Source organism: Schistocerca gregaria, chromosome 1, assembly GCF_023897955.1.
Source record: "Schistocerca gregaria isolate iqSchGreg1 chromosome 1, iqSchGreg1.2, whole genome shotgun sequence".
NCBI classification, from domain to species: domain Eukaryota; kingdom Metazoa; phylum Arthropoda; class Insecta; order Orthoptera; family Acrididae; genus Schistocerca; species Schistocerca gregaria.
In genome coordinates, this window is record NC_064920.1 from 11315623 (window position 1) to 11332424 (window position 16802).

A 16802-nucleotide genomic window follows, 5' to 3' on the forward strand; every position below is an offset into this window, starting at 1 on the left:
GTGTGTCCACCACGAGCTCCAGACCCCAGAGGGCGCTACCGTGACGTCGAGTGACGACACGAGATCGTCTGCTGTCTCTCTAGCGCCACGTCAGCGGACAGTGAGCGAGCGACTGATAACGCCTCACCTTTACACTCTCGCCGGACACACACTTCTGTATATATGCTAACGAATTACACTGAACACAAGCGACACCAACATTCCGCATCTTTCCTATCAATTACCTAACTACTTAATCCCATTTCAATTTTAATCATATTAATAACTCAATTTACAATTCCAATATTCAATGATCCAATGAGCAGTTCCACATTTTCCATCAGCACGGTGTTCATTCGTGACCTAGCTCACCCCACCCTTAGACTGCTGCACTCCTGTTAGCTACTCCATTAGTCACGTGATTCGACTTCATAGAACCTAGGACCTGCGATCAATTTTCACCAATGCCACACCCCCCTCGACTTGGAATAAAATAGTTAAAGTGTAAACCACGATTCTCGACCATCCGGCACATTCCCCTACCAGCCCATGACGTGCACTAACGTGCATAGTGCATGACTTAATCTGAGATGGTGGGGCAAAATGGCGGGCATGACTTTTTATTTTGCAAACAATCAATGTCTTCACCACAAGATCTAGACTCCAACTGACCTAGTACACATTACTGCCACCACAGAGTACTGTTATCCCTCCTGTGACCTAATGCCAGATTGTGTGGTCTGTAGGAGGAAAATGGCGCGAAAATGGCTCAGACTACGCTGGGCTGCTGGGGAGAGTAAAGAAGGAGGGCAGTCTATTTAGTTTGAAACATTTCATTTAGGGGTCGAATATATTTTTCACACTAACGCAAACGGAGAAGAAGAAAAAACTTTGAGGTTCGCCGATGACATTGTAATTCTGTCAGAGACAGCAAAGGACTTGGAAGAGCAGTTGAATGGAATGGACAGTGTCTTGAGAGGAGTATATAAGATGAAAATCAACAAAAGCAAAAAGAGGATAATGGAATGTATTCGAATTAAGTCGGGTGATACTGAGGGAATTAGATTAGGAAGCGAGACACTTAAAGTAGTAAGGTAGTTTTGCTATTTGGGGAGCAAAATAACTGATGATGGTCGAAGTAGAGAGGATATAAAATGTACACTGGCAATGGCAAGGAAAGCGTTTCTGAAGAAGACAAATTTGTTAACATCGAGTATAGACTTAAGTGTCAGGAAGTCGTTTCTGAAAGTATTTGAATGGGGTGTAGCCATGTATGGAAGTGAAACATGGACAATAAATATTTTTGGACAAGAAGAGAATAGAATCTTTCGAAATGTGGTGCTACAGAAGAATGCTGACGATTAGATGGGTAGATCGCATAACTAATGAGGAGGTGTTGAATAGAATTGGGGAGAAGAGAAGTTTGTGGCACAACTTGACCAGAAGAAGGGATCGGTTGGTAGGACATGTTCTGAGGCATCAAGGGATCACCAATTTAGTACTGGAGGGCAGCGTGGAGGGTAAAAATCGTAGAGGGAGACCAAGAGATGAATACACCAAGCAGATTGAGAAGGATGTAGCTTGCAGTAGGTACTGGGAGATGAAGATTGCACAGGGTAGAGTAGCATGGAGAGCTGCATCAAACCAGTCTCAGGACTGAAGACCACAACAACAACAACAACAACAACAACAACAACAAAAACGCAAAATACTCGTCATGTTATGCTTGGGGTAACAATACATAGCCTGCAGACACACAAACAACTCCTAATTTCCACAAATAATTTAAGAACAGACATTCATACTGCTCCTAAATAATTCAGCACAGTTTTGTCTAGACACGCTTAGTACATGTAAACTGTGCAAATAACGTATAGCACACCCTAGAGACCTGCTCGCAGAATAAGTCAATCGACACGTGCAAGCACCCTCCGCCAACCCCTCTCCAGTAGAGCGCACGGGCAACCCCAACGACGTGGCACTGTCGTCAGCTGTCAAACCACGCATCCAGGTCCCGCAAGCATGAAGCGGCCACATCTCATTCGTACTTCATTTCTGAGAAATTCCTATCCAGATACGTGTCGGGCGGGACCGCAGCCTCGAGCTACCACCAAACGCCGGCGAAAGTTGTATGTAGGCGCCTTTGGTGACGTGATCTCGTTTACAGTGTGCACACACCATGCAGGGCCACGTGTGTGGGGCTTTTCTCGCTACCCTCACTCTAACTGCGATCCGGAGAAGACACTGCAGGGATCCATAGCAGAAACTGCTTTCTTCATAGCGCCTATAATGGACCATACGTGACGTTTTACTGGTGCTCGCCGCGCATACCCACTTACCGTCGCGAGCACATCTAGCAACATTCTCAATCTTATAGTCAAGCCACATTGCTGTCTAAAGTAATAGCCAAGTCGAGCTCTAGTAAATTCCGTGGTCCCCCAGAAACACTTAACGTGCGCTTTTTTAGCAGTCTTCTCTCAGCCTGTATGCACGGAAATTCTTGCTCTAACAGAACGTCTTTACGAATATAACACACACTAACGTCCAATGCAATCTTCCTCGTGGACCTAACGTGATACCCACGCCATCACATGATGCCCATCCTGCTCTCAACATACGCAAATGTTCGCACACCTATGTAAAGGCTCCCATATGCCAGCGCAAAACATGTCAATGAATCCATCATTATCATTTGCTCATATCAATTTACTCGCCGAATTACTGGTGCCGCCGGTATCCAAGCACCATCCACCTCTTCATTCTTGGACTTTCAGAGGTACAATTGTTTTCCTCAGATGGCTAAATTGCATTACAATTAAACCCTTAAACTTGTCTATAGATCATCGAATACATACCATTCTCACAACGATATTGGAAGCCACGAACATATGAGCCAGTGTAACTACAATTAAAGACACTCCTGGAAATTGAAATAAGAACACCGTGAATTCATTGTCCCAGGAAGGGGAAACTTTATTGACACATTCCTGGGGTCAGATACATCACATGATCACACTGACAGAACCACAGGCACATAGACACAGGCAACAGAGCATGCACAATGTCGGCACTAGTACAGTGTATATCCACCTTTCGCAGCAGTGCAGGCTGCAATTCTCCCATGGAGACGATCGTAGAGATGCTGCATGTCGTCCTGTGGAACGGCTTGCCATGCCATTTCCACCTGGCGCCTCAGTTGGACCAGCGTTCGTGCTGGACGTGCAGACCGCGTGAGACGACGCTTCATCCAGTCCCAAACATGCTCAATGGGGGACAGATCCGGAGATCTTGCTGGCCAGGGTAGTTGACTTACACCTTCTAGAGCACGTTGGGTGGCACGGGATACATGCGGACGTGCATTGTCCTGTTGGAACAGCAAGTTCCCTTGCCGGTCTAGGAATGGTAGAACGATGGGTTCGATGACGGTTTGGATGTACCGTGCACTATTCAGTGTCCCCTCGACGATCACCAGAGGTGTACGGCCAGTGTAGGAGATCGCTCCCCACACCATGATGCCGGGTGTTGGCCCTGTGTGCCTCGGTCATATGCAGTCCTGATTGTGGCGCTCACCTGCACGGCGCCAAACACGCATACGACCATCATTGGCACCAAGGCAGAAGCGACTCTCATCGCTGAAGACGACACGTCTGCATTCGTCCCTCCATTCACGCCTGTCGCGACACCACTGGAGGCGGGCTGCACGATGTTGGGGCGTGAGCGGAAGACGGCCTAACGGTGTGCGGGACCATAGCCCAGCTTCATGGAGACGGTTGCGAATGGTCCTCGCCGATACCCCAGGAGCAACAGTGTCCCTAATTTGCTGGGAAGTGGCGGTGCGGTCCCCTACGGCACTGCGTAGGATCCTACGGTCTTGGCGTGCATCCGTGCGTCGCTGCGGTCCGGTCCCAGGTGGACGGGCACGTGCACCTTTCGCCGACCACTGGCGACAACATCGATGTACTGTGGAGACCTCACGCTCCACGTGTTGAGCAATTCGGCGGTACGTCCACCCGGCCTCCCGCATGCCCACTATACGCCCTCGCTCAAAGTCCGTCAACTGCACATACGGTTGACGTCCACGCTGTCGCGGCATGCTACCAGTGTTAAAGACTGCGATGGAGCTCCGTATGTCACGGCAAACTGGCTGACACTGACGGCGGCGGTGCACAAATGCTGCGCAGCTAGCGCCATTCGACGGCCAACACCGCGGTTCCTGGTGTGTCTGCTGTGCCGTGCGTGTGATCATTGCTTGTACAGCCCTCTCGCAGTGTCCGGAGCAAGTATGGTGGGTCTGACACACCGGTGTCAATGTGTTCTTTTTTCCATTTCCAGGAGTGTATTACCATTGCTGCTACAGTCTGACACTCATCGTTGTACAGTTAATGTCACCCCTTGACGGCTGTGCTTCTGGAACCAATTTTACTATCTATAGCCCACATAATTCTCAACATAAGAAATCTCTCTCCATTATCCATGTGATCAATCTATACGTCCCTCACTGTAGCACACACAGTCATACCCTCTTAGTCATGCTACAACATAAACAACACTAACTTTACAATCCAATATATATACATTTTACACTAACAGTGCAGTTATCTTTTATATCTGTACAGCACCTGAGTAAATTTTCGTATGCCTACACTCATACAGGCTATATGTCACGATGCTCCCCAGTCCTAGGAAAACACCATCCACTTTTTCTTTCTTTCTACAGATGTGACATTCAGCCGCTATAAACTACACTCCTGGAAATTGAAATAAGAACACCGTGAATTCATTGTCCCAGGAAGGGGAAACTTTATTGACACATTCCTGGGGTCAGATACATCACATGATCACATTGACAGAACCACAGGCACATAGACACAGGCAACAGAGCATGCACAATGTCGGCACTAGTACAGTGTATATCCACCTTTCGCAGCAATGCAGGCTGCTATTCTCCCATGGACACGATCGTAGAGATGCTGGATGTAGTCCTGTGGAACGGCTTGCCATGCCATTTCCACCTGGCGCCTCAGTTGGACCAGCGTCCGTGCTGGACGTGCAGACCGCGTGAGACGACGCTTCATCCAGTCCCAAACATGCTCAATGGGGGACAGATCCGGAGATCTTGCTGGCCAGGGTAGTTGACTTACACCTTCTAGAGCACGTTGGGTGGCACGGGATACATGCGGACGTGCATTGTCCTGTTGGAACAGCAAGTTCCCTTGCCGGTCTAGGAATGGTAGAACGATGGGTTCGATGACGGTTTGGATGTACCGTGCACTATTCAGTGTCCCCTCGACGATCACCAGAGGTGTACGGCCAGTGTAGGAGATCGCTCCCCACACCATGATGCCGGGTGTTGGCCCTGTGTGCCTCGGTCGTATGCAGTCCTGATTGTGGCGCTCACCTGCACGGCGCCAAACACGCATACGACCATCATTGGCACCAAGGGAGAAGCGACTCTCATCGCTGAAGACGACACGTCTCCATTCGTCCCTCCATTCACGCCTGTCGCGACACCACTGGAGGCGGGCTGCACGATGTTGGGGCGTGAGCGGAAGACGGCCTAACGGTGTGCGGGACCGTAGCCCAGCTTCATGGAGACGGTTGCGAATGGTCCTCGCCGATACCCCAGGAGCAACAGTGTCCCTAATTTGCTGGGAAGTGGCGGTGCGGTCCCGTACGTCACTGCGTAAGATCCTACGGTCTTGGCGCTCATCCGTGCGTCGCTGCGGTCCGGTCCCAGGTCGACGGGCACGTGCACCTTCCGCCGACCACTGGCGACAACATCGATGTCCTGTGGAGACCTCACGCCCCACGTGTTGAGCAATTCGGCGGTACGTCCACCCGGCCTCCCGCATGCCCACTATACGCCCTCTCTCAAAGTCCGTCAACTGCACATACGGTTGACGTCCACGCTGTCGCGGCATGCTACCAGTGTTAAAGACTGCGATGGAGCTTCGTATGCCACGGCAAACTGGCTGACACTGACGGCGGCGGTGCACAAATGCTGTGCAACTAGCACCATTCGACTGCCAACACCGCGGTTCCTGGTGTGTCCGCTGTGCCGTGCGTGTGATCATTGCTTGTACAGCGTTCTCGCAGTGTCCGGAGCAAGTATGGTGGGTCTGACACACCGGTGTCAATGTGTTCTTTTTTCCATTTCCAGGAGTGTATTTTACACTGTTCGCCATACTGCATACTGCATAAACCTCGCAAAGTGCCATACACACCATCAAATACATAAAGACACCTATTCATTAACACTGTCCTCCCACTCGTGCCAGGAGCTTGAAACTGTTCTCCAACTCAGCAATATATCAATGCGTACCGTGTCGATGTAGTAAACATAGAATTCCTATCCTATGCCATACAAAATCACGCCTTTTGCATCAGAAAGCCCTCACTCAATCGAAGTCACTCTCAGAACTTATGTTCAAAGACAGGCTCATTTACCCTCGGTACAACGAGCTACTGTTTCTGGTTCGGACCTGCCTGCCTGCCTGCTTGCTTTTCTACATCCATATCCAGACAGACTCTGGGATTACAAGAACACACCTTTTTCCGCCATAATGTTATATCATTTTCGCGTACTTCTCGATGTCAAGCACACGGCAGTAGAAGCCCTGATCTCGCTGATCTAACAAATTCCAAAACATCCCTATAATTTACAAGCGAACTAAGGTTGTTCCCATGTTTAGAGAAGAGGCAAACAGGTTTTCCACATGTCACATGGACACACCGCAATCGATCTTCTCTCAACCAAACAGTTAACATGGAAGCGAATAACAGTGCAGCTCAAACGCACCTCCATCCACAATCTCCTCAAATTTCCACTTGATCACGAACGCTGCCCATCTTACCATCACGGTCTCAATTGAACGTCATTCGACAATGAGCAAAGTATCGGAAACACTGCCTACCGACTGCGCTGGCTCTGGAAATGGCAATATCTGCACCTGCCTCACGACTGGACATACTCTTCCCTTTGCTATCACAGCACTCCAAGTCAAATCCATACCTTCCCTACAACAGGGCACAGTCATCTCCTTTCCACATACAAACACTTTGTTCACCTGATGCTCAAATACGTACATATCACGAACCCACCGCTTCTCTTAAATACAATATTTCGTCAATAAATCATTGCCTACGATACGAAATAATACTAACTGAAAATCAACGATGCGTGTGCATGTCCCTTACGTTCTTCTTGCGAGTCCTGCCACGACGTCATAGAAAGAGAGACGTAATCGACCAGATGTTAAAGAGAAAAACCCGATCCCAACAACTGCTGTATGTTCCTCCCACAAGCGCTCCTGGTTTTACAGGTGCACCCAAGTATCCATGTTATAAGCTGTACCCGCTTTACAAATTGTGGTACGACATTACCTCTGAATGAGGTAGTTTTCTTTTTTCCGGGCAAATACCGTGGCGGTGATCATTGGAATGTGTAAGCCCATGATGCAACCTAGTGATAAAATTACCGCATTTGAAAGTCAATCGGCTAAGGAACGTGGTATTTAAGCGGTATTTGCGACTCCATGACACAGTCCAGGCTAAATAATTCTACAGTATTTCTAGCTCATTCTGTCTCAGAGACCATATCAGACGTTCAGCGATATATCCACTGAGTTATAGCGGATGACTGCTTGAGAAGCAACACAAACAGTAGTGGCAGCAGATGATGTGCTGATTGAGGTCGTAAGAAAATGTACACTAGTTTCCCCAATCTCTAGTGGCTAGAAATGATGCCAGTCATTTGGAATCTGGTCGTTCCATTGAAGCACATACCCGCCTTCGATCCTACTGACAATTCCTTTAATTATTAAAACCACTACTGAATGATATTTCTGGCACTGTCATATCTCGAAACGAGTAATGTTTCCCGATCCTAGCTGCTACAGTAAAATTGCAACTTCGTTTTAGTGACCCCCTATGCATCTTGCAACTGATTACATTTCTACAGCTTTCCACGTGTGATGGTTCCAATTTAAGTCGGAACTGAGCAAAACTCGGAGAAAGACATGACCACAACCTTCTGCAACCCATGTAGAAACAGAACGACCTCAGTTAGTGCAACAGGAGCGTGTTTTGACCATTCGGCGGAAATGCGCGCAATGTGGTACGTCCCCAAACTGCATACAAGTACTACAGATCCGCGCCCATTCGCCCATTCAAATCAGTCAGCCCAACGTGCTATCATAGTTATTCTCTGCCCCCCTACAGAAAAAAATTACGAACTATAAAAGCTCATCCCATTTAGAAGTCAACTAGGCACCAGTACTGACGCAATGGCACATAGCTGGGCTGTGATCCTGTGTGGAGAAAGAGATTTAACAATACCCCCCAGAATAGCACAGTGTGCAGCCATCCAGGCATCCGTAGCGGTATACACAGTCCCTGTGAATTTTCTCCTCAAACTGCTGCTGCTACTGCCTTCTGTGTCTTACGGCGGAAACCTTAACACACAAGCAAACTGGAAGACTTCCTGTAGGTCTCCAAACTATAGTCCAAAGGTGATTCACGAGTTCTACATTTAGACTCGTCGCTCACACTGACGGAATAGCTGACAACTATGCGTTCCCTTTCGACTCATTCCTCCTATTACACTCATGTAAGTGGTCTCTGTTTCGCTGTAGCAACCCCCAGAAGTTGCTGTCCATCCATCAAAACTTTTTCCCCAACTTAAACAAGCCATATCAGTCAATCATTATCTGCTAACCAATGGTAGGATGGGATAGAAATGACACCATCCATGTACTCTAATAATAAAAAGCACACTTGATAGCGTGAAGAATTTTACACTAAGTTCAACACCGGCAATGATGTGACAGCATGTTTCCCCAATTTCAGTATCATATCTAAACCATGCCCTATGCACGTAGCGAGTATCATTGCGAACGTGAATAGATGAATGAGCAGTACGTCCATTCAGTGTTAATTCTCGAACACATAAATCATCAAAGTATGTGAGACAGTGCTCTACATATTTCTAACACCTCGAGCATAATGCTTAATTTACGATCCATCTCTATGTGTATGGGAGTCACAGAGCATTCTCGACGTTGTACGGTAAAATTAGAGAGTGAAAGACCCTCCTCACACTACCATTGACCAACCCGACCTGCAGCACAGTTAGCGAATTAATCTGCAACCAACCAGAAGAAGCCCGCTACGCCCCACGTCACGTGAATGAATTCAGCTTTCCGAGTCCTCATCCATCCAAGTGCACGAGATTTCTCGAGATGCGACCATGTCGAGGAGCTTAGCACTCCTTATCGATGTATAGTAACAGATTTCAAAGTGCCGTCATATAATAGCACACAGTTAAGATGAACAACAAATGACTGATTTTTATACGCGACGGATCCCCAGACGGATGGAGTTGGACGCATCTTTACGTAAATCAGTCAAGCTATCAACTCTAAAGTATTGTTCTACAATCTAGGATCGGCACCGGGAAGGTATTTGTAAGAGAGAGAACATAAACACACGCACTCCTAAGGATACAACGTCCTGCACTTAAAACGGTCCTATAATGTTAGATCGTGTGCGCTTGCGACTTAGCAGACGTATGGAATTGTAAAATCATTAATATTCCAATGTGACAAATACATTTCAAACGCATGACATACATCCTTCTCCCCCGTGTTTTTCTACGATAAACTATGTCATCGAACCGTAAAACGAGAAAACTACTTCTGTAAAACATTTGCTCTGCATGATACGAGCACTATGTAGCTTTACTGAGATGTATAGTGTCCAAAGTTCACATCCGACCACGGTTCAGAAATTATTCGATGCCTGCATCAGACCTATATAGAATGATGGTTAGTAGTGGGGGATACCTCCTACAAGGAAACAAATAAACGCATAGCAGCAGCGTCCGACATGTGGAAATTACAAGTCATTCCGTCACTAGGTTCGTTTAGAGGAATGTGTCACGTTTAATCACACGTGAGATGGAAGTCCTCTGATGACCGACAGGTTTACCGTTAACGATCTCAAGTACACAGATCACTTGGCTGTATACGAGTAGAACGCAGGCTATGTCACACGAATGATGCATCCGGGCAGAACAGTGAAAAAAAAAATTGACCTGCAGCAACTTCTCCATTTCTAGATAGAATCAATCAACCATTAAGCCGTACCTCGTTACAGCTCTACCTCAGTCGATCACCCCGGCCACTATCAGTTATCCTTTAACGCAGATGCAAGTAAGTTTAGACGTCGATCGTTCTTTGTCCTCCTGAAAAGCATCAAATACAGTAGTCAACTCGAGTGTATCATTGGTTCCTCAGTATAGTACTGTCTGAACAGAAAAAACTATCTCCCTGATTCCATTCGTTTCGACGTTTCCCCAAGTACTTCCGCAATTACACAGCACTTCGGTGTATATTCTGTCAATTTATACCTATTCCGTCGTCTTTTTTCGCAATTATATCGACTTTAAGTCAGATCTATCCATGCGAGCACGACATGAGAACCTCTTTCTGTGTTGTAAATTTGACTGTAAATGTAGCACAGCCGCCAACACCTAGCGCAAATGCACTGATCGGGAGGCGTAATATATTACTCTACTGTATCCAGTCATCTACATCTACATCTACATGACTACTCTGCAATTCACATTTAAGTGCTTGGCAGAGGGTTCATCGAACCACAATCATACTATCTCTCTACTATTCCACTCCCGAACAGCGCGCGGGAAAAACGAACATCTAAACCTTTCTGTTCGAGCTCTGATTTGTCTTATTTTATTTTGATGATCATTCCTACCTATGTAGGGTGGGCTCAACAAAATATTTTCGCATTCGGAAGAGAAAGTTGGTGACTGAAATTTCGTAAATAGGTCTCGCCGTGACGAAAAACGTCTTTGCTGTAATGACTTCCATCCCAACTCGTGTATCATATCTGCCACACTCTCTCCCCTATTACGTGATAATACAAAACGAGCTGCCCTTTTTTGCACCCTTTCGATGTCCTCCGTCAATCCCACCTGGTAAGGATCCCACACCGCGCAGCAATATTCTAACAAAGGACGAACGACTGTAGTGTAAGCTGTCTCTTTAGTGGACTTGTTGCATCTTCTTAGTGTCCTGCCAATGAAACGCAACCTTTGACTCGCCTTCCCCACAATATTATCTATGTGGTCCTTCCAACTGAAGTTGTTCGTAATTTTAACACCCAGGTACTTAGTTGAATTGACAGCCTTGAGAATTGTACTATTTATCGAGTAATCGAATCCCAACGGATTTCTTTTGGAACTCATGTGGATCATCTCACACTTTTCGTTATTTAGCGTCAATTGCCACCTGCCACACCATACAGCAATCTTTTCTAAATCTCTTTGCAACTGATACTGGTCATCGGATGACCTTACTAGACGGTAAATTACAGCATCATCTGCGAACAGTCTAAGAGAACTGCTCAGATTGTCACCCAGGTCATTTATATAGATCAGGAACAGCAGAGGTCCCAGGACGCTTCCCTGGGGAACACCTGATATCACTTCAGTTTTCCTCGATGATTTGCCGTCTTTTACTACGAACTGCGACCTTCCTGACAGGAAATCACGAATCCAGTCGCACAACTGAGACGATACCCCATAGGTCCGCAGCTTGATTAGAAGTCGCTTGTGAGGAACGGTGTCAAAAGCTTTCCGGAAATCTAGAAATACGGAATCAACTTGAGATCCCCTGTCGATAGCGGCCATTCGGAGAGCTTTAGCCCTGTTTTCTGCATGTCTATGTATATGCAAGACATGCAGAAAACAGCGTTCGAAATATGTTAATGAAATTCTTGTTAAATCAGACTGGGTGGTTTAGGCTCAAATACGAAGGCTCATTTACTTTATCCATAATGTGCTTCTCACTACACAGAACGCTAATTAACTCAGGTTGCAGTTTATTCAAACCCGTCACTCTCATTGCTGACCGACTTCTCTTCTATTGCCTGGCAAAGGTTACCACGGACAATGCGGGTCATGGCCCATCGAACATAGGCCGGCGAGAGGTGGAGCGTACTCCATTAAGTAGTGGTTTTGACTTTGTACATACGTACTGTTTGTGTTTTCCTTTTCTTTTTCGTTTATAAATGTATAGCTATGGTGTCCTTTTAATCATTGACAAAGGTCTTCTTAGGCACTTGTAGGTTTTATTGTTGTTTTGAAGAAGGTGTAGTTATCTACGCCGAAACCTGGGTTAACACTTAACACTACGTGCTTTTTTCGCAATCGAGGTGGTTTTTTAGTTTTCTAATTGTTGTGCCAACGGCAGAGCGTCTTGTTTTCTTGAAATCCCAGCGTGTGCCGCCAATGTTGACAGAATTTCGCCTACACTGCAGACCCCTTCCTTGCCACTGGATCCATTTTTTGAAACAGCCCGACTGATTGAGAGGTTGATCGACTACACTGTGCGGTAGATTCTCCTAATTTTGGGTTAGATTCTGCGTCACTCTTCTCATAGGGGTGCACATTAGGTTGGTTAGCTATTTTCTCGTCAAAAACTTGTGAAAAAACTTTAAAATTCTACACTTCACTAGTATAAGAATGTTTAAAAAATCGTGTTTTTATTTTATGTGACTGAAAACAAGTCAAATAAGTCAAAATAAGACTTCCGAAAAGAAAAAGAAATCTATCAGTACCCGTCCACATTGCTTGCATGGCACGGAAATTACTCAGTCTTGGATGTAGAAGTTTCATTAATCACAGTAACTACTACACTGCAAACGTTTCCTAAAACTACCGAGCTGAATTTTGAACCAGTCGAAGAGAGCAAGCAAGACAGTCGGGCTGTTTCAAGAACAACATTTCCAGAATGCAAGGGAACTCACAAGCTGAATACTTACAAACACACACAAAGACAACACCACACAGAAAAGAACCAGATGGCACACTATGACCTACACACACAAACTAACACACAGAGTTGCAAACATCCTAAAGAGACAGGGCTTCCAAATAGCATGTAAGTCTGGTCTAACCCTCCAATCACACCTAAGCCAACCAGCTACCAAGAGGGACAAATTCAAAAAATCGTTCAAATGGCTCTGAGCACTATGGGACTAAACTGCTGTGGTCATCAGTCCCCTAGAACTTAGAACTACTTAAACCTAACTAACCTAAGGACATCACACACATCCATGCCTGAGGCAGGATTCGAACCTGCGACCGTAGCAGTCGCACGGTTCCGGACTGCGCGCCTAGAACCGCGAAACCACCGCGGCCGGCAGGGACAAATTCCAACAATCAGGAATATATTAACTTGAATGTCAAAGTTGTAATGCAGTATACATAGGCATGATATGCAGGAATTTTAAAACACGATACAAAGAACATATCAGGTGTTGGAAGTACGAAACAAACCATTCCACATTTACAGAACATTTAAAACACCACAACCACCATCCTACAAACATGGAACAAGAAATGAATATAATGAGAATAAGCAACCATGACAAACATCTTATACAAACGCAAGAAAAATTCCACAGTCAGAAAGCCATCGCTGAAAACAAACACGTGATAAAAAAACACACATCAGCACAGGCTCCCTACAACACTTAATGACAGAAATGATAAGATAAAAAAATCGAAAATCGTCCCTCTCACACAACCAGGGAAAAATATATCACTCTTCCCGCTTCGCCTTACACACACACACACACACACACACACACACACACACACACACACACACACACACACAGCCCACAATAAAAGCAAAAACCACATACACATAAAAATGCATACAACACTGTGATCACAGATACTTCACTAATTACACCCGAAAGTTTTTGCAATAACATTTGATGTTTGGCAATAACATCTGGCAGTCGGTAAGACAAACCAAAACATTGCATGGCCAGTTCATGGAGCTGTGAAATGTGGGAAACACCAGAATTTGGCATTTATAAGAAGAAGAACAACACCAAAAATGCAACAGGAGGGTAATATGTAGGAAATCATCCACGCAACGTGTAAGTAAAGTTCAAAATATTACCACTTAATAGGAAATACCAACCACCAGAACTGTTTATAAGCTAAACGTATAGTGACCAAAATGTAAATTAAATAGAAAACATATGTACGTATTCCAGACCACTGATGATGCCTTGCAGAAAATAAAGGCGAAACACGTATGGCACTAAAATTGTGTTTTATTCAGTTGCTATCAGACGGCTATAAGTAAAGATTATTAATATACCATAATAAAATCATTATGTTGCAAGTTAAAATGTAGAATAACATTCTCGAATGTGCAAATTCGTAAGTATAATTAGAGAAATAATGATAGAATATGTGTTTCAGCGTGTGAATTGTTTTTATCGCCAGATAAACATGCAACTATTCCACTACACTAGTACCTGGAAAGTTCATATATCCCTTCTGAAATATATTTATATTAACATCAGTTAATTAGTTCAGTGAAATAATAAAAATGGCGGTTAAGTTGTGTAGCTCAGCAAGTGAGACGAGTAATTTATAGGTGCAATGCAATGCACGATATGGCATTAGCATGCACCACTCGTATACGTATCTCAACTTGTTAAGTCTTGAAAACAAAATGGACACTTGTCTGTAAATCGTTTTACCTTTATATATTTCATAATGGAGATAGGACAGAGGTTCAAAACATGCCTGCGAAGTGTCTTCAGATTGCATTACGCTTTGTATGTCGGGGATTATTTATTAATATGGCAAGGTTCCGAGGTTTAACTGTAGTGATTATGTTGTGTAGTAATAGGTGAAGGTCAGTCATATCGATGCTGGTGAAGATGGAGGTCCACACCACAGTCATAGTTCCAGGAGGAGAGCTGATTTGACTAGATAATTGCACGCCAAAGAAGCGCGAAGCACACAGTATTTTGCACTGAAACTGGAGCGAATGAGTGTTCCAGGATTGGCCATGACATTTCATCTTTTAACTAAAGTATCAGTTAAAAAAGTTACAAAGTGACCGTCACTTGACAGTTACAAAACCGTGGTAGAGTCAGAGTGGAGATGAGCGACAGTGGGAGGTGGCAGCAGGCGGAGCGCCTGAAGTGTGCTCCACTGTGCTGACGACCGGCCACGCGGCACGGGCAAACGTGAGACACCGCGTTGTCCTGCTCGGCGCTGTTTCTTGTGGCTGCCCTAAATGGACTTCCCTATATATTTTTGCAAGCGACTTTTGGGGGAACCCTAAAGATGTGTGTCAGGTTTCCATCACCTAGCTGGTCCCAACCGCCGTTTACCTCTCGGCAGCAGTATCTCGGGATCACAGCACCCTCTTCTGTACAAAGGAACCTATGTAAAGGTGACCACCATCGCGTTGAAAATTAATAATTATGTATTGAGAGGAGTGAATTCAAAATTAAAATGACCCACACATACATTATTGGCTAAGTAATAATATTATATAATTTCTGGATCTCACTCGACTTGATAGTACATAGAAAATTGTTACGCAAACTTTTGAGTCTGTGAAGTAATAACTTACTGCTGAACCACAACTGATGACAAAGTACCGTGAAGGTGCCTATGTTGACAGCGGTGTCGGTGAGACTGGGGCATTTGTTGCAGGCATGCAGGACTTTAACTACCTCGCCACCAACGACTTCGAGATCACGCTGGAGCTGGGCTGCGACAAGTACCCGCCTGCCGACACGCTGGAGCAGGAGTGGCTCAACAACAAGGACGCCCTCATCCACTACATCTGGCAGGTGGGTCGGCGCCAGCTCTCGCCTGTATGTCTGTGTTTCTGTTCAGTACAAGACATTTCAGAAAATCTGAAACAAGAAAGCGCAAAATATGGTACTCTAAGCAGTGCAAGCCCTCTTGCAAAAATAAAAATGACCATTTGTTTACTGCAGTATTGCTGTCACATTTTTGGTACCCGTACGTCGTGTGTGCCGATGTGTGTGTGTGTGTGTGTGTGTGTGTGTGTGTGTGTGTGTCTGTGTGTGTGTGTGTGTGTGTCTGTGTGTGTGTGTGTATGTACACATTCATAAGCAATATTTAAAAATGTGGTATGTACGCCAATATATAGAACTTTTTTTGGATCAAGAAATCAATACTGAGGTGCGATCCAATGTTTCATGACTTGCATACAATGGGGAACAAACTACACATACACTGGTTGTGACAAAAATGAAGGTCCCAGAAGACGTGATCAGATGCCCGTGCAACTTCAAACACGTGCAGACCACCGGCAGGTGTGTAAATGATGCATACGCGATTCTCCGTGACAGACAGAACGGCCACCACGGTGTGCCATTCCCAGGCTTGGCAGGGTGCTCGAGGGGTGTGCACAGCGCCGTCAGGTGTCAGCTGGTCACAGTGAAGAAACGGGAGGCGCCGCGTACTCGTGTGAGACACCATTATCGATACTCGACGGAGACTTTGAAACGGGCCTCATTTGGCTAGTAGTTCTAATAGGGGCAGATCCAGATTTGTGGGCCATTCGTATGTGAAATGGCCGGACGCTGGACCGCACGAGAACGTGAGGGCGAGTGTGCTCGACATTAAGGTTGCAGTGGACCGCTTCCCGTCACCACGAGCAAGGAACGCCGTATTGTTGTACTTCCAGTGTTTTGTAGAGGCACCGCGTGGGAAAGAATCGGGTGTGACTTCATTTCACGGCTGTCTGTGGTTGAGAGAAGTTTGACCACGCAGCTGTACGTAGCAGACAGCACGGGTCTTCGTGTGTTTCCTGTCACGCGACAGTATCGTGGTGCAATTTTTCAAGAGGACAATGCTCTTCCACACGTGGCACGACTGCCCCCAGGTCGGACGTCTACAATCTCCCAGTGGCAGCTTCGAGGAAATCGACGACCGACTATAGACG

General features: G+C 45.8%; 1 protein-coding gene across 9 annotated transcripts in view; it reads left to right on the forward strand.

Annotated features, from left to right (window-relative positions):
• LOC126324319 (carboxypeptidase E-like) overlaps positions 1-16802 on the forward strand; it is a 386831-nt gene that overhangs the window by 283151 nt on the left and 86878 nt on the right. For all 9 annotated transcript variants that reach the window (XM_049995137.1, XM_049995127.1, XM_049995118.1 and 6 more), the window contains one exon: positions 15539-15678. In XM_049995137.1, the coding sequence (XP_049851094.1) occupies positions 15539-15678 (140 nt within the window). The remainder of the gene's footprint in view (positions 1-15538; positions 15679-16802) is intronic.